Below are 17,205 nucleotides of genomic sequence, written 5' to 3'. Positions count from 1 at the left end.
CCAGGCGTGCGTGTAGAGCAGGCCATGCCAGCTGGGACATTGCGCTTTCCTGAGAGTGACAAGGCTGATCAAGTCTGCACAGAGTGCAGAGCTGCTGTGGGACCGGTAGTGCAGCGCTCAGGAGCCTCTGCAGCTGTCCAGGTGGGGTGTCCTGAGGGCTGCATGGGTGGAGACGCAGAGGTGAGACGGTGCAGTCAGGTCCTGAGGGAGCAGAGCAGCCAGGGCTGAGGGACAGCGATGACTGCCCTAAACACTGCCGCCCAGGAGGTTCTCACACCTAAGATCCACAGATTTAACCACAAATGGACCGAAAATATGTTTCTAAAAATTGCAGCTGAGGCTGGGCGTAGTGGTGCATGCCTTAATCCCAGCACTTGGGAGGATGACGCGAGAGGATCAATGTGAGTTTAAGGCCAACCTGAAATGCATAGTGAGACCCTGTCTCAGAACAAACAAACATTGCAGCTGAACTGAACATGTGCAGGCTTTTTGTTGTTACTACCTAAGTGAGGTAGGGTGACAACTGTTGCCATAGTATTTGTATTGTGTTAGGTAGGCAGGGAAATGTGAATAGGTTGTGTGCCAGTCTGCTATTTTGTAAGAGGGATTTGACTATCCAGGATCTTGGCATCCGTGGGGCTCCTGGAGGCAGTCCTGGGATCCCAAGAGCCCATTGTGTTAAATCAGCACCAGTGCGACTCAGAATTGATGACTGAATCTTTAAATCAGCGCATCCAGTGGGATACAAAGCATTTTCTTCCACAGTTGTTTTTTATAAACATAATTATGTGTTGGGTTAGGAACTTAAGATACAGTCATTGTGTTTTCAGATTATGAAGTATTCTAAATGGAAATAGTCTCACTGTAACCATAGTCAGAGCAATCTTTATACTTTAGAATGGTACAGTTTGAGAGTCCTTTAATTATAATGTAGTACATATCCAAAATAACTTTGCTGTAAACATAGGAAATTATAAACTATACTTACCAAATTAGATAACACAATCACTTTATTTATTGAACAAGGTCTTGCTATTTAGTTCAGGCCAGTCTTCAACTCACTTTGTAGCCAAGGCTGGCTTTGAACTTGTGGTGATCCTCCTGCCTCAGTCTCCTGAGTGCTGGGATTACAGGCTGCAAGAGGACAGGCAGGTGCCTGGTGTTTCCCTACTAGATATAAGACCTGTTACTACAAGTAGACATGTGCCTTCTAACTTGGAAAGGAAGTAAAGGTAACACGTTTCCAATTTCTTACATTTATAGTTCGTTATTTTTGTAGATACCCTTTCATAACCATTTCAGTCACTTTCCTCGTCACTGAGACGCAACACCTGGCACCTACAGCCATGAACCCATGGCTTTCAGTCTGTAGTCAGCGGTCACCAGAGCAGGCTGCGTGGCAGAAAGGTCTGACGGAGGGAGGACAGCTGCTCACAACCTGGCGGCCAGGAGGCTGAGAGGAGGGCGGGGCCGGGAGGAAGATGCACCCTTCCGGGTCATGCCCTGGTGACCTGCCCCTGCCGATGGGGCTCCACCTCCTCCACCAGCACTTGTAGCCACTGTTCACCTGTGGGACTCCCACGGTCCAGTCACCCCCAGAAGCCTGACTTCTGAACACAGGAGGCTTGGTGGGGGCATCTAGGTGTAACCCCAGCCAAAACCAAGGCATGTCCAAGCAGCACCTGCAGTAATCTGCTGTCAGTAATCCGTCAGTAATCACCTCCAGCAGTAATCTGCTGTCACCTCTTCATGCATCTCCACCTGGGTTAAGCCATCTTGACACTAGAACAACATGTGGGGGGGAGAGGCTTAAAGAAGGCCTCGACTAGCCCTGAGCCACACGACCTCCCCAGCAAGGCTGCCGCTGGCCACAGTGTCTTGCCAGGGACTGAGAGGAGGTTTGTCCCCTCTGGAGCTTCGCACACAGTGGGCTTTTATTCAGAGTATATGGATTCGGTTGTATAACCTGCATTTTAGTGTAGAACTAGGGAACCCCACACTTCTGTAGCCTTCCCTCTCTGAACCCCTGTCCGTGGGGTAGGAAGGTTGGCGTGCTGGTGTCTGCAAGAGGGAGTGCTTGCTCCTTGGAAAATCCATCCTAGAACGTTTGTAAAGGATTTTTTCTACTAAAACTTTATGAGGCTAGTGGCTCTGGCAGCTGGTTGATATATGAGGATGGCTTCCCCTGCATCCTTGAGGAAGAGAGGAAGCCATTAAACAGATGTTTATTGAGTGCTTGCCATACTTGGTCTTGTCCTGGGGGCTCTTCAGGGAAAGACCAAAATCCTGTCTTGAAGAAGTTAAGGAGTTCTGTGTGTGGGTGACAGGTAGAATGCCTCAGGGGAGCCCAGGATGGAAGTTCAGGAGCTGGTGTCTGGTGTGTCCCCACCTCCTGATGAGATTGGTGGTACTGCTCCCTCGGACAGGCAGCCTGTTTGCCCGCATTTGTCTTTCAGGTCAACAGACTCGATGTGCAAAGGGCCAAGAGCTCTCAGGCTCAGAGCCGTGCAGTCTGTGTCACACACGTTTTGCCGTGCATGGTGGGGCAGCAGGTTTAGATAGTGTGTGAGTGAACGGATGTGGCTGTGCTTTAATCAGGCTTTATTTAGAAAGACAGTTCGCTGCTCACGTTCTGGGGCTGTTTAAAAGAGTAAAATGCACTGTGAAACTCTGGAAATGGTCCCCTCTGCTAACTAGGATCTGTGGGTATGGCCAGAGGAATAAAGGACACCGGCCAGGCTGGGCATAGACCCTGGTAGTCATCACTGACACACACCTGACTGCAGGACTTTTTGTGGCTGGGTTTGTTCTACAGGAAGAGCACTTAGGAGCCTCCACTGGGGGTTTAAACAAACTATTAAGGATTTCTAGGGTCCCCAGAAGCAGGGAGGGGCTGCTTGCCTCCTTTGTCTTCAGGAACAGAAACTCTTTGTTGAGGTTGACCCAACAGCACCATCTTGTGCTGTCTTTGTGAATGTGTGGGACCCCGCTTGTCTGTCCATCTTGAGCCTCCTTGGGGTGCTCCAGAAGGAAAGAGTCCTCTCTGGCTGTGTGGCGTGCGGTTCTGTGGCAACTGCTCTGGGGGTTGTGCAGGGCCAGAAAGCAGGACAGGAAGAGGCCCCTCAGGAGATTTTTATCATGAATAAACCATATAAATGTGCTGTCTAGGTGTTGGAAGTTGGAAATCGGGTCCTAAGGAAAATAGCTGCCTTCAATCTTTTGGGAGTGTAAGCTCCCCTGCCCCCCATTTAAGTCCTGGAAAGTTGTGGTTTCGACTCCAGCAAGGAGCCTTGGGAGGAGGAGTCTTTGTTCCCGAGCTGGCATCTCAGCAAGCCGCACTGGGGCTTTGTTTCGTTCACAGGGAGAGGCGATATCCAGCCCCAGTTGGACAGTGCTCTCCAAGATGTCAATGACAAATACCTCTTGTTGGAGGAAACAGAAAAGCAGGCAGTGCGCAAGGCTTTGATTGAAGAGCGGGGCCGATTCTGCACCTTCATCTCCATGCTGCGGCCAGTGATCGTAAGTTGAAGAGAGCTCTGGCAGGCTGGCCCTGCCGCCGTGGAAGGGCCTGCCTTCTGTGTTTCTGCATCTGCCTGTGAGCTGGTGAGATTGTCCCACAGGCCAGCAGCCACAGTGGTGAGTCACGTCTGTAGGCCAGGGATCGTCTTCAAGTCTGGTGCTGGTGGCCGCGTGGTCCACTCCTGTGCACAGTCGGAACCAGATGCTGCACTTTACCTTTCCCCCAGACCGCGGAGGCCTGGTAGAGTGGTTCTTCACAGGGAAGCCCAGTGGCCAGCATCACCCAGGAGCTGGTTAGAAATTGAAGTTCTCAGGCTCACTCCAGACCGCAGAAACCAAAACTCTGGGCTGGGGCCCCAGCGGTCTGTGTTCAAACAAGCTGTCTAGGTGATGTTTGAGACTTGCTGGCCAAGCTAGTTCCCCAGAAGTGGCCGTGAAATTAATGCAAAAAAAACCTCCAGGAAATCAGTTCAGACTTCATTCTAAATAAGTTACTTACATCCTGTAATTGAATGGAGAACTCCTGGGGTGAGCACCTCGAAGGCCAGAAGAGGGCATCACTCCACCTCCCCACGCCTTGGGCAAGATGCCGGATTTGACATGTGCCTTGAGAATACAACTTTCTCTAGCTCTTTGTAACCCAGGCCCCTGACCCTAGTTGGAAACATTGGAAAAGAGTGGATATGTCTGTTCCTCTCCCCGACTAGGGACTACTTATTAAGATGATGAAAAAAAGCAAGAGACAGCCTTGTTGCTCACACAGTAGAAAGGCTTGAAGAGGCTACGCAGTGCTCAGGGACCCTAACAAAAGCTGCTGGACTAAGACCGTGAGGAATCACTTGTGGTAATAACGAATGGATTATTTTCCTGCAGGAGGAGGAAATCTCGATGCTGGGGGAAATCACCCACCTGCAGACCATATCAGAAGACCTGAAGAGCCTGACCATGGACCCTCACAAACTTCCCTCCTCAAGTGAACAGGTAGGGGTGACAGGCAGGCGTTCGGGGGCACAGACCAAACAGGTGAAAGTTCAGGGCTTCGATCGGTCAGTGGGCTTGTATTTCACCCCGTCCTTTGCATAGAACGCGTGGGAATCCCCACAGCCCTGTCCAGTGCCAGGGTTGTGCGTCAGGCACTGCTCCAAGCTCTCTGCACACACTTCTTCAGCCCGTCTTTACTACTGTGCCTGTGCGAGATGAGTCACTTACCCAGGTTCACCTGGCCAGTGGGGATGGTGTGGGACCGAGGCCAAGCTGTCTAGCTGTCTCTTGAGCCCTTGCTCTTGATTCTGTCAGCTTTTACGTTCCTAATCCTGGGCAAATGGGCTACAGGTGACCACTGAGTATGAAGTGGTTACAGTGTCCGTTCAGCAAGTCTGGAAACGGTTCTTGCCCTTATGGGGCTAGAAGGTGAAACTCCTGCCAGTTCTAGCCTTGGGCAGAAAGAGCTCTTCAGGTCATTAAATGGCCACTGTGATTAGCTCTCTTTTTGTGGACATTTCATGCTGTTCTTTGCTCTGTGCATCCCATATCAGCTGTACTTTTGCTTGCCGCGGATTACAGCATTGATGGATTGGTAGTACAGCTCTTAAATTGAAAAAACCATTTTCTCTTTTTCTTCTTTAATAACCACTGTCTGTGAGGGCAGCGTTTTGATGTTCCAGTGGGTGTTGAAGTGTGACGAAGGCTATTTCCCTTCTCAGCACCTTGCTCATCTGCTTGGTTCTGTCCCTTCAGGTGATTCTGGACTTGAAAGGTTCTGACTACAGCTGGTCCTATCAGACGCCTCCCTCTTCTCCCAGCACCACCATGTCCAGAAAGTCAAGCGTCTGCAGGTAAGTGAAAGTGGGGTCTCGCTTGCTTTGGGGGCCAAGTTGATTTCAGTGTGCTGAATGAGATGATCCCCTAAAAGAACAGTCATGCGCTCTGGATTACTTTGGGGTCAGAAAGGCAGCCCCTCAGCGCTTAGTCTGGTAAAGATTTCGTGCTCTTTCAGCTGCATGCTGTAGGGATTTTCCCATGTTATGATGCCGCATTTGATTTTCCTCTTTAAGCAAAAGCCATGAGGACTAAAGAAAAGGGAACGTAGTGTACCTCTTACACAAACTGCTGCCGGAGCAGACAGAGGCAGCAGCACGGTGTATGCCCAGCCCAGTCTTTGTGCTCATCTAGTAAATGGGTTTCTTCCACTGTCACGGGTGCCACCATCACCTTGTTCTGCCCAGTGGTCCTATTCTGTGTTCACTCACAGGCTCTTTCAGAACAGTCCTGCCACCTGCAGCACTATTACGCTCATAATGTTAGGTGGCTGTTCTTGCTCACTGGGAAAGTTTGTCTTTCCTTGAAAGTGGGAAACATCATCATACACGATCATGTTTCTTGATATACTATACCTGCTGCTGGCCACTTTGACATTTCAAAGCCAAATGAATGTCTGCTTCCTGAGAATGTGATTAAGGAGCAGGATGGGTCTGCGCAGTCTGTGTATGCAAGAAATTTCTCTGTACATCCTGCTGTGTTTGATTTCACACTGCAGCTTACATAGAGATCCACCTGGCAGGCAGCTCAGGTCAAGAGGTTACATCCTGATACTTGGCCCCTGAGGCTGTCATTTGGTTTCTTGTCATCTTTTTTGGACTCTGTGTCTTAGCCAAGGAAAACGTCCCTTGGGATAAAGCTGGCTGTGTGGTATCTTTCCTTCCTTATAGTCTCAGTTAAGTAGAAAAACATGTTGCATTGACATGACCTTGTTGCAGGGAGTCACAGGGAGTTGCTCTGAGGTTTGCTGTCCCTCCCCAGATGCCCTCTCTGGCTATTTGTGAGGTACAAGCAGAAATCATGGTATTTACCCCGCATCAGGGGTTCCCTCAGCAGACTGCCCCATCTGAACATGGTAACAAGAAGTCCTAGGATAGGACTGGTGCGCAGTGCTTGGCTGCCTCCTTAGCTGCCCTGTGCAGAGCGGAATCTCCTACAGGACTGAGAGCAGAGGCACTGACTTCTAGTCGTAGCTGGCTTGTTTATTTCCTCCCTCAGAGGCTAGGGCAGCTGCCCTATGTGTTTCAGTTCTGCTTGTTTGGACCATGGGATTTGGATGAGCTGTTTTTGCCTAACCTGAGTTACTACACACAGAGTACACAGTATACTTCTTGCAACTGGAGATGGAATTCAGGCAAAACACTCAGCGTGTGTCATTGTGTGACTTTCTGTTTATTGCTTCATCTTGGAAGCAAACAGCTCAGCACTGATTGCCTTTGGAGGCTGAAAACGGCCTGCTTCTTGCCAGGTGTGCTGTTTCTCCAGGCCTGTACTTCCACAGAGAAATACCTGAGGTCAGGGGAAAGCTATTAACTAAAGCACCTGCTTTAAAAATAAAGGTGAAATGCGTGCACACAAGTGTACTGATCGATCTGCTGATGTTCTTTTCCGTGGGCTTGTGCTGGCTCAGAGTGCAGCCACCCCAGGGAGTCCTTCAGCTGCAGCTGGCTGTGCTGACGCAGGTCCTCTGGACCCAGCTGGTCTGACTAAGGACACTTGACCAAGTTGTGCTGAAGACACAATGGGGGTGCTTTTTGCTGATGGATGAGATCAGCCCTGGTTCTTGTCATGCTGCAATAGCAGGTCCCCTGGCTTTGGTGGTAGATGACATAGCAAAGGCCTTGGTGTGTGCATTGCTGCACTAGAGACCTAAGTTTCAGTTCCTCTGCTCACCTGAAAAAACCCTTTTTGTACTGGGTTAGTGATTTGGTGCCAGCTGTCTTAGGGTTGTGCCTGTCCAGGGCGAAGAGCTGATCGCATTGTGTTGTACTCCACCTCCCCTCCACCCCTTGCTGTCTGTCCCCTCCTCCCCGTGGCCTCCGTGGCTGCCATTGCTCCTTGCCCCTCACAGCAGCCTGAACAGTGTCAACAGCAGTGACTCCCGCTCCAGCGGCTCACACTCACACTCTCCCAGCTCGCATTACCGCTACCGCAGCTCGAACCTGGCCCAGCAGGCGCCTGTGAGGCTGTCCAGCGTGTCCTCCCACGACTCAGGATTCATATCCCAGGATGCCTTCCAGTCCAAGTCACCCTCCCCCATGCCGCCAGAGGCTGCCAACCAGGTAAGAGGTCCTCAGCTCAAGGAGCAGATGGCATACCGGTTGCCCCGACACCACCGATGACTGGAACCCCAGGAGGACCTTGGCTGGTGTGGAACACCTTGGTTTATTCCTTGCTCCTCGAGGTGCTGTTCCCCACAGGGAGGGATGGTACAAGCTGGGTTGGCAGTCTCTCTGCAGCGGTATGGCTGAGCAGCATGTTGACTGGGGGAGTGCCCTTGCAGAAGCGGTGACCTGGAGGCGTGGCCACTCTGGCACCCCTGTAAGAGCCCAGCTAGTGAGACTCTGCATCTGGCGAGCACTAGAGCCGTGGTTTGCCTCCCGCAACCCCAGCTCAGGTTCTCCTTTCATGGCGGGGAGCCTGTTGTGAAAAGCAATTCAAATATCTTTCCTAGGCCCTCTCAGCTTCCCTTGTCAGTTTGTTTCCAATGAGGAAGAATCACCAGAGCCTCTGTGGATAGTGTGGGTGGTGCCTTGATCCTGGGCGAAAGGGTGGCATGGGATGTCTTGGGTCAGATGGTGCCAGTCCAGCTCAACCCAGCCAGTGTGCCAGCTACCGCCAAAGGCAGGGGCTGAGCAAGACAGTGGACATCTTTCATGTGCATTGTGGACCTGTTTGTTCCTCTCCCTGCGTCTGCTATAGTGCCAGCGTGTTGCCTCTGGCATAACACTTGGTAAGCAGCAGTTTACTTAACACTGGGAATTGTACTGGCTGTCACACCCTCGAGCTCCGTAGTGCCACCTGCTGGGGGACATAGCTCAGAGTATCCGGTTGCTCCCAGCAGGTGAACTTAGGAACTCTTTAGCATTTTTTTTGCTTTCCCAGGAAACTGTGACCTCTTTTTCTTCCTTGTTTAGAGATTCAGTTTCATATGGAACGTGGAGATCCAAGTGCCACTGCTCTAGTTTTAATGTGCCTGTCCGTTGTGTCATGTCCAGAGGGTGCTTTGGTCTAGCCTCTGAGGTGTCACCTTGTCCCCTGCCATGTGCTTCACTAGACCATGCCTGTCCTGCTGGCGAGCAGAGTGTAAATGGTCGGGGAAAGCAGGACTTGCACTCCCTGGAGGCTGTTCTCACGTGCAGCATAATTGTGGATTTGTTTTCAGCAGACTGACACTGGCGTAGCCCCACGGGCAGACAGCCCTTTCTGAGAAGGAAAGTCGCGTGCTCAGCCTCTTGTCCAAGACGGTGGGGGGGAGGGGGGGGAGACTGCCTTCTCTCTAGGACTGCCAGGAGAGGAGGAAGGTGGAAATTGGGGTTTTCTGTAATCTGAAAACCTGTACCCAAGATGCATTTGACTAGCAGCATTAGGGAAGTTTTAACAAGTTCTGAGATGCTGCAGGATTTAATAGAGACCTTTTTTTTTTAAACAGGCGTTATGACTGCTTGTGATTATGAGATAGGGGGGAATGTAAGGAAATTGCACAAGTCAGCCCAGAGGCAGTAGAGTCACCTTTAATTTGGATACTTTCGACCCCCATTCTAAAGATGAAAAGCCATTAAATGTAGCGAGCTTTGAAGTTCATGGTTCCTCAACTAGAATCATCAGGGACAAAGCTCCAAATCCTCAAATTGTGGGTTCTCGGCTGCTCGGGAGAGTGTGGGGCCCCAAGGGTGCCTCTCCACCCACTGCCTGTCCTTGCTTAGGCTCCACAGAGCCTCACGCACGGCTGGATGTCGTCCTCGTCCTTTGCCTTTATAGTCTGGGAAAGCGTAACCTCTGTTGCTGTATAGGAACCTTTCTGATGTGGGTTAAAGGACAGAAACACCAGCGTGGGTTTCATGACAGTTGATTCAGGAACACTTCTGGAGATGTCCCAGTGCAGCAGGGCGGGGCTTATTGCAACATCCTGGGCCTAAGGCAGAGGTTGCTGGTGACTGTGAAATACTTAAAGCAGGTCCCTGGGGGGTCAGGTCGTGCCTGAGAGCTGACTGACAAGAGAAGGATGGTTATTGCTGCTCATCCTGTCAGTCTCTCTGGAGCACCTGCCAGGTCCAGGATGGGAACTTGGGTGTGACGGTGGAGTGACAGGCTTAGCCCTACAGCAGCAGGCATCAGGAAGCCTTGTTGAGAGCACACGCCCTGCCATGCTTGGCACTGGAGTTCAGTACATACACATGGGAGTTGTCCTCACCTGGACCACTGCAGCTGCTTTATTCTGCCCCACAGTGGCTGTTGGAAACGTGGCCCTGACCTGACCGCAGGCTTTCCTACCCCCAACCTCAAATTACTCTCCAGGCAGAGATAGCTCGGTGTGTCTCAGAGCTGGAGGCCACCCCCGTGCAGGAGCAGTGCAGGGAGGAGAGCCATTCTAGGTGGGCGTGTCACAGTGCCCAAGCTGCAGTCAGCCTTGGTAATAAGTAGTGTCTGTGCCTGCTAGAGGCAGGGCAGGCCGCCCTTGGGGACTTGGATTTGAGACACTAGAGAACAGCACTGCCGCCTTGATCTGCCCCCCGAGTGCCAGGTATATGGACAAATCCCCGTCCTGGAGCCCAGAGTCAGCAGGGCTAGGGTTTGCCGGGTCCCGCGCTGTGTTTCTGGGGCCTGAAATCTCTGTGAGTGCAAACTGGGGACAAGTCACCCTAACCCTGTGCTCTCTCATCCTCCCCTCTTCTGTGTATTTGTCTGTCTGTCTGTCTGTGTGTGCCCGCCCTGCCCCACTCCTTTATTTTTATTTCCTATGATTTTGGTGGTGTGTGGTTTGGTTTGTTGGTCCCCTCATGTGGTCCCTCCTGCTGCAGAACTCATCCAGCTCGGCCTCCTCCGAAGCCTCGGAAACCTGCCAGTCAGTGAGCGAGTGCAGCTCTCCCACCTCTGTCAGCTCAGGCTCCACCATGGGCGCCTGGGTGTCCACAGAGAAGGTGACCGCCCAGGGTCGCAGCCACCGCGGGCCCATTGTCCCCAGCCCGCCTGCAGCCACACAGCTGCAGGAACCTGGACCTCATCATCCACCCCACGAGCAGGCCCTTCTTGGGGACAGGGCGGGAGCAGGCTGAGGGCTGTGTCTTAGGGAGCAAGGGGAGCGGAGGGGTTCTGGGGAATTTGGAGGTCTGAAGGCTCCCTCCTAGACAGGCATTGCGTGCTCACCCACCTCCTCCCTTCCCAAGTACCCTGGGTGCCATCAGACATTCAGCATGTCAGAGGCTCTGTGCTGATCCGCCTTTCAGTTTGCTGCTCCCCGCACCGCACCCCTGGTCTGGAATCTGCTCCTGAGCTGGGCGATGATTTTGGAAATGTACAGCGAACAGATTCATGTCAAGATGCCGCCAGATTTGTATATTGGCACAGTGAGAGGAGCAAATCCCTGTCATGTGACACCGTGCTTCATTATTAGTTAACTGATGAAAAACTGCAGCAAACACTGCAGGTTAAGGACACTGATCGTGTCCAAACTGCACATGCAGACACGCTGTTTCCCTGATGGACACTGCCTCGGCGTCGGGGCGGCGTGCATTGTCGTGCCTTGCTCTCCTCTTGCGCGTTGTGGATCATCCATGAGCAGCCGACCCGTGTTTGATTCGTGAAATCCAGGTTTCCCTGCTCCCCGAATGTCAGTGCCATCGTGTGTCCCTGCACTCATCCTGTTATATTAATTTTTTCCTTTTCTTCCCTCTTTTTGTTTATTTCCAGTTGTCTAATGGGTTTTCTCACTGTAGTTTATCAAGTGAGGCCCATGTGGGGCCCGTGGGTGCAGGCCCTTTCCCTCACTGCCTGCCCGCCTCCCGCCTGCTCCCTCGGGTCACCTCTGTCCACCTTCCAGACTGCGCTCATTATTACACCATTGGGCCTGGCATGTTCCCGTCATCTCAGATCCCTAGCTGGAAGGTTTGTGTCTCCTCTCCCCGGCCCCGCTCCCTGCTCACCGCCGCTGTGCTCACCTCGCTCTGTTCTTCTATCCACCCCATCTCTCCTCCCTCGGTTCACACTTGGCCTCCTGCCCCAGACCCTGCCTCTCCCTCGTCGCTCCCCTAGGCAGAACCAGAGCCAGCAGCTTCAAGACAGCAGCTGCCTGGGAGTGCTGTGAGGGACCTTCATTTACCCTGGGAACCCAGCAGGCATCGCAGGGAGCATCAGTTCCAGCCGCAGGCCCACCCCTATGCTAGGACAAAGTCTGCTGGGTTGATTCCCTCCTGAGGCCACCCGTGCCACCCACCCTGGCTGTGTACCTCAGATTTTTCTCTCATGAGTCTCCTGCTGGGCCCGAGTAACAAAACCACAACCCAAATTATATTTTGGGCCATTGTGTTTTATCTTAGAAATAAAACAGACTTGAGTTTTCAGTTTTTTCTAGACATCTAGCAAGCTGAGTTGCTGCCCCAGGGTAGGTACTTTGTTTTGTGAGAAGGACCCTAATTTGAAAGTCAATACCCAGTCTGGCAGCATTCTGAGCAAGTTTTGACTTCATTGCTCACAGGTTTATGTGGGCTGTGTAGACTGCTCAAAGCCTTCCTGCTGCTCCTGGGCAGCTGCCTCCCTGTCTGAGGCAGCTGGACTGGCCCCAAGAGGCCCACTTTTCCAGAGGTGAAGCATCCAGCCTGGGGAGAGGGCCCGGCAGATGGCGTGTCGGTGCCCCCTAGTGGCCAATCCACTAACATGCAGTCATTCTGGTTGCTCAGGAGCTGAGCTCCCCCTGGGGAGGCTGCCCCCGCTGCTCTGGCGTGTGCCTTAGCATCCGTTGGCCACAGTGAGGTGGCTCTAACTGAGTCTCCTGCTAGCAGCCTGCTTGTTGAGCAGTTTTAATCTGTGGGCAGAGATAAGGAAAAGGAGGAACCCAGGGGTCCCTGAAGGGCATCCTGCTCCCTGCCTCTCAGGGCCGGGTGGGAGCACCCAGAGGGGCTGCACGCTTGTCCTAGCCGGGCTTCCCCTAAGGACCAGCTGCTGCTGTGGGCAGCTGCTGGGTGGCCACAGCCCTCCGCCTGGGGTGTGCACTCTGCTGCTGACCACACCTGTTCTGCTTAGGACTGGGCGAAGCCAGGCCCCTACGACCAGCCTCTGGCGAACACCCTGCAGCGCCGCAAGGAGAAGCGCGAGCCCGACACTGGTGGCAGTGGACCCGGAGCAGGGGGAGGCCCGGCGGGGGCAGAGGAGGCGCAGAGGCCGCGCAGCATGACTGTGTCGGCTGCCACCAGGGTAAGCACTGCTCTCCCCAGTGGGTGGGGGGCACTGACCGGGCCCGGGGCCCCACCTGCTCCCTGCGGAAGGGCAGTACGGCTGAAGCAAGGTACGGCCCTAGCAGGAAGCAGCCCAGGCCTGCAGAACAGGGCTGTTGAGGAGCAAGGGTGGCCGCCGGCCTGGGGACATCACATGGTCTCACGGCCCCCGTGTCGTCTGTCTCTTCTCCCCCTGTAGCCCGGGGAGGAGATGGAGGCTTGTGAGGAGCTGGCCCTGGCCTTGTCCCGGGGCCTCCAGCTGGACACACAGAGGAGCAGCCGCGACTCACTGCAGTGCTCGAGCGGCTACAGCACGCAGACCACCACGCCGTGCTGCTCCGAGGACACCATCCCCTCCCAAGGTGGGCACGCCCGCAGTGGGCTTTCGGGCAGCCCAGCGAGGACCGACAGCTGCCTGTGCACCCTAACCGCACTGTAAACCCTGCCCCCTGATGGGCTCAGCTTGTGTCATCGCGGGCCGGGCGCGGGGTGCACACCTGTAATCCCAGCTCCTGGGGAAGTGGCGGCCAGGAGGATCCCAAGCTCAGAACCATGCCTGGGCAACTGAACCCAGACCCCGACTCCTAAACTAAAAAAGACCTGGGGTGGGAATGTATTTCAGTGATCCCTGGGCTCAAGCCCCAGGACATACAAAAGAAACCAGTATTGCGGGGAGAGAGGGAGGAAAGGCGGGAGGGAGGGAGGGTTCTCATGGTGAGGCATGTTTTGGAGAGGTGGGCCGCAGCTGTCAGGTAGCTGCCACATCAGAAGTAACTTTTTCAGGCCTGGTGGCCCACACCCGTCATCCCAACTGGTCAGGAGGTCAAGGCAGGAGGATTGCAAGTTCAAGGCCAGCCTGGGCAGGACTGTAGCAAAATAAAACAGTATGGAGATAGCGCTCAGTTGTAGAGTCCCTCTTAGTTCATGTCCCAGTGGCACCAAAATAACAACAGTAATAACTGATCTGGACTTCAGTTTTTTTTACCATGATGAGTGAGTGTGCCCCATCTCGTGTACCTTTAGAAAGCAGAGCTGCTGCCTTGGCTGTGTCTAATCAAATCCTCCCCATCAGTTTCAGATTATGATTATTTCTCTGTAAGTGGTGATCAGGAGGCAGACCAGCAGGAGTTTGATAAATCCTCCACTATCCCGAGGAACAGTGACATCAGCCAGTCCTACCGACGAATGTTCCAAGCCAAGCGCCCAGCCTCGACAGCCGGCCTCCCCACCACCCTCGGACCTGCTATGGTCACCCCAGGGGTCGCCACCATCCGACGGACCCCATCTACCAAGCCTTCCGTCCGCCGGGGGACCATTGGTGGTGGTCCCATCCCCATCAAGACACCAGTGATTCCTGTCAAGACACCAACAGTCCCAGACCTCCCTGGGGTGCTGCCAGCCCCTCCAGACGGGCCAGAGGAGCGGGGTGAACATAGCCCCGAGTCGCCGTCTGTGGGTGAGGGCCCTCCGGGTGTCACTGGCATTCCCTCCTCTCTGTGGAGTGGCCAGGCCTCCGTCAACCCTCCACTCCCAGGCCCAAAGCCCAGTATCCCTGAGGAGCACAGACAGGCAATTCCAGAAAGCGAGGCTGAAGACCAGGAAAGGGATCCCCCAAGTGCCAGCGTCTCCCCAGGCCAGCTGCCAGAGTGTGACCCTGCAGACCTGAGCCCGAGGGATACCCCGCAGGGAGAAGACATGCTGAATGCCATCCGCAGGGGCGTGAAACTCAAGAAAACCATGACAAATGACCGCTCTGCCCCTCGCTTCTCTTAGGCTCCCAGTGGAGGATGAACTCTTTAATTAATAAAACCTAATTTGTCTCGATCCATTCCAACCTATAATCAAAAAATTTTGTAGGCAATTCAGAATTCAGCTCTTTTGAAAATACTCAACATATTTAGATAAGAATTAAAAGCAAAATATGTAACTGACATAATTTTGATCTTTTAATTTGTAAATATTGACAGTTTTCTTTCTGCACATTTTAATCTTAGTTTCCCTTTTGATTTTTCTGAAGGTGCCAAATTCCATTTAACTTTTTTATAAGTCTTTGTAAAATTTTAAATGCATAGGGGGGTGGGTTGGGACGGGGGAACCACAGAGTAGTTAATTTCAGAAAAGGATTACTATACTTAGTTCTTTTTTCATCCCAGCCCCTGCAAGCTTTTGTAGATGCATTGTAGTAGTCTAGCTTAGAAGCAAATTCAAGTTATTTTAATGTACAAACAAAATGGGTAAGGGGTAAAATTCTCACTTAAGTATACTATGTTCTGGATAAGAAAAGCAGGACTAACAACTGAGCAATACTCAGAAACGTGGTAGACTGTGTTGTGGGGGGTGTGGGAGGGCACTGTCAGCATAGCCGATCCTGTTACCTTTAAGAGTAGCCTTGTAGGTTGAATTTCTAGTAGCTTCCTGGTAAATGCATCCAAATAAGCCATACTGGATTGCAGTGTTTTGTTCCTGTAGGGTGTTTAAGGACTCCTTCCTCCCATGATTCCTCCTGACTGCACACAGCACCCACCTCGAATCCCATGCATGCCACCACCGCCACAGAGTAGATGTGGAACCCCTGCATTAGTTCTGCGTCTACTGTGCTCACGTTCATTGAATCCAAATACATCTGAGAGGGTAAGGCAGCTTTGGAAATGTGAAAACACTAAAAAGTAATAGCAGGGAGTTCTTAGATATAGCAAATGCCTTTTACTTACTTGTGCCCAGCAGGCTGGGTACACTGAAAAGCCCAAATATTTTGAAAAAACTTGAGTGAATATATCAAGGGTAACCAGCTTGGAGTCCAGCGACTTGCCAAAGTGTTTACCAACCTGGGGGCTTGTTTTTCTTATCTTCCTTAAAGAAATGGCAGTGAATTGGCTTCATACTGAACACCAACTGGAGGATTGGCTTGCCATTGGGAATCTAACCACTATACTTTCCCTTTTAATTTGCATTTTAGGCAGTGTTTTTTGGAATTCTTAAGTGCAAGTTGAGTTTGTTATAATGCCTATCCCCTGAAGTCAACAGAGATCTGTAGATTGAAAGGGGTCAAATTTGGAGAAGACAGCTATTCTAAGAACGAAAGTAGGCCCCTACCGGTGGGTGACAGTGTGCGAACGTCTGCCCCTCTGGAGGGCTTCTGGGTCCTGCCTGCTCTGCAGGTTTCTGTTGGCTCTAACCTTCATGACGTGTTTTCTGCTTTGCCACACAGCTGCACTGGATGTGAGTAGCGTACCTGTACAGTCACTGTTCTATATATTAACACTTAACATTGCTGTGATTGCTCAAGACATTTTATGTTATGGCTTTCAAGCAAGGCATGATTACTAGAGACTATTTAAGCTTTTTCCTTTGAAAAACAAGCTCCTTTAACAGACTATAAGCAACAGTAGTGCCTGTGGTTTAGCCCACCAATCTTGATGACTAAAAGTAGCTGATGCATTGTGCATATGATGCTTGAGATGGTTTTTGCAAAAGCAGAAATCATTGCAAGGTGATTACAATAGATAAAAGTGGTATTTTAAACATTCAAAATAAATGGATGTAACTGTACCTTGGTACAGCTTTTCACTTGTTTAGTTTTTAAACATTAGTATAATCTGAATAAACAATATAAAATGTTGCCAAATTCAATGTAGAGAATGTGACAAAACACCTTGGATAGTTCTGTTTGTGTTTTTGCATATTGTAAAAGCAGTGTCACAGGTAAAAACAAATCCTTTCTAAAGGTAAATTGTGGTTTAGTTGCTAGTTTGTACTAAGAGTTGACCTCTCCCTGTGCAGTTTTTTTGTTCCAAACTTTGTATAAATAACAGTTGTGTAACGTGTCTCCCTTCTACACTGTAACAGTTGCTTCAGCCTACATTATAAATAAAGAACCACTAAGAAAAAAAGCCGTGTATTCCTGCATTTCAAGTCATACTAAAATTTAGTTTGAGGTCTTAGGTACCAGGTATCAGAAGATGGACTAAGACTCAAATTGAGCTTGCTTAGAAAGCTGACATAGTATTTCTCTAGTGGTTACAAGGCCTCTAAGAACAAGAGTTCCCTAAATTACGGTTTTGAAAACAGTTCTAATGTGTTACAAGGACTAAAAGCAACTAGTTCTGGTTGAGTTTTGAAAATCAGTTATTAAAAAAAACAAAAACCTTGAAACTTTTTTGCTATATTGAGTCTACAAAAATCCAATTTAGGGTGGAGGAAGCAAAGCTGAACAGCTGGCCCCAAAGGTTGGAAAGTTTCATCGACCCACCTCTTACCCAGCCATTCGGCCTCTACCAACAGAATGAACCAACTCCATGCCTGTCTGTGGGATAACTGTCCTTTACATAACTACAAATCCCAGCCTGGCCTGGTGACATTGGCCTTCAATCCCAGGACCCTGAGAGGCTGAGGCAGGAGGATTGCAACTTTGAGCACAACCCTGTCTCAAAGAGTTGGA

At 51.4% G+C, this 17,205-nt stretch overlaps 1 protein-coding gene across 7 annotated transcripts in view; it reads left to right on the top strand.

Moving 5' to 3' along the window:
• Nucleotides 1–16,657, top strand: part of Mtss1 (metastasis suppressor 1) — a 141,670-nt gene extending 125,013 nt beyond the window's left edge. For 2 of the 7 annotated variants that reach the window (XM_005410948.2, XM_005410947.2), the window contains 9 exons: nucleotides 3,362–3,519; nucleotides 4,393–4,500; nucleotides 5,257–5,354; nucleotides 7,409–7,619; nucleotides 10,359–10,478; nucleotides 11,248–11,442; nucleotides 12,577–12,747; nucleotides 12,967–13,129; nucleotides 13,840–16,657. In XM_005410948.2, coding sequence (XP_005411005.1) covers nucleotides 3,362–3,519; nucleotides 4,393–4,500; nucleotides 5,257–5,354; nucleotides 7,409–7,619; nucleotides 10,359–10,478; nucleotides 11,248–11,442; nucleotides 12,577–12,747; nucleotides 12,967–13,129; nucleotides 13,840–14,540 — 1,925 coding nt within the window. In that variant the 3' untranslated portion in view covers nucleotides 14,541–16,657. The remainder of the gene's footprint in view (nucleotides 1–3,361; nucleotides 3,520–4,392; nucleotides 4,501–5,256; nucleotides 5,355–7,408; nucleotides 7,620–10,358; nucleotides 10,479–11,247; nucleotides 11,443–12,576; nucleotides 12,748–12,966; nucleotides 13,130–13,839) is intronic. The other 5 variants (XM_005410950.2, XM_013507913.1, XM_005410952.2 and 2 more) reach the window with 3 other exon arrangements.
• Nucleotides 16,658–17,205: the final 548 nt, after the last annotated feature.

Source organism: Chinchilla lanigera, unplaced genomic scaffold, assembly GCF_000276665.1.
Source record: "Chinchilla lanigera isolate Chin_1 unplaced genomic scaffold, ChiLan1.0 scaffold00139, whole genome shotgun sequence".
Taxonomy (NCBI): domain Eukaryota; kingdom Metazoa; phylum Chordata; class Mammalia; order Rodentia; family Chinchillidae; genus Chinchilla; species Chinchilla lanigera.
Note: the sequence above shows the minus strand (reverse complement) of the source record. Positions and strands in the feature narration are given on the sequence as shown.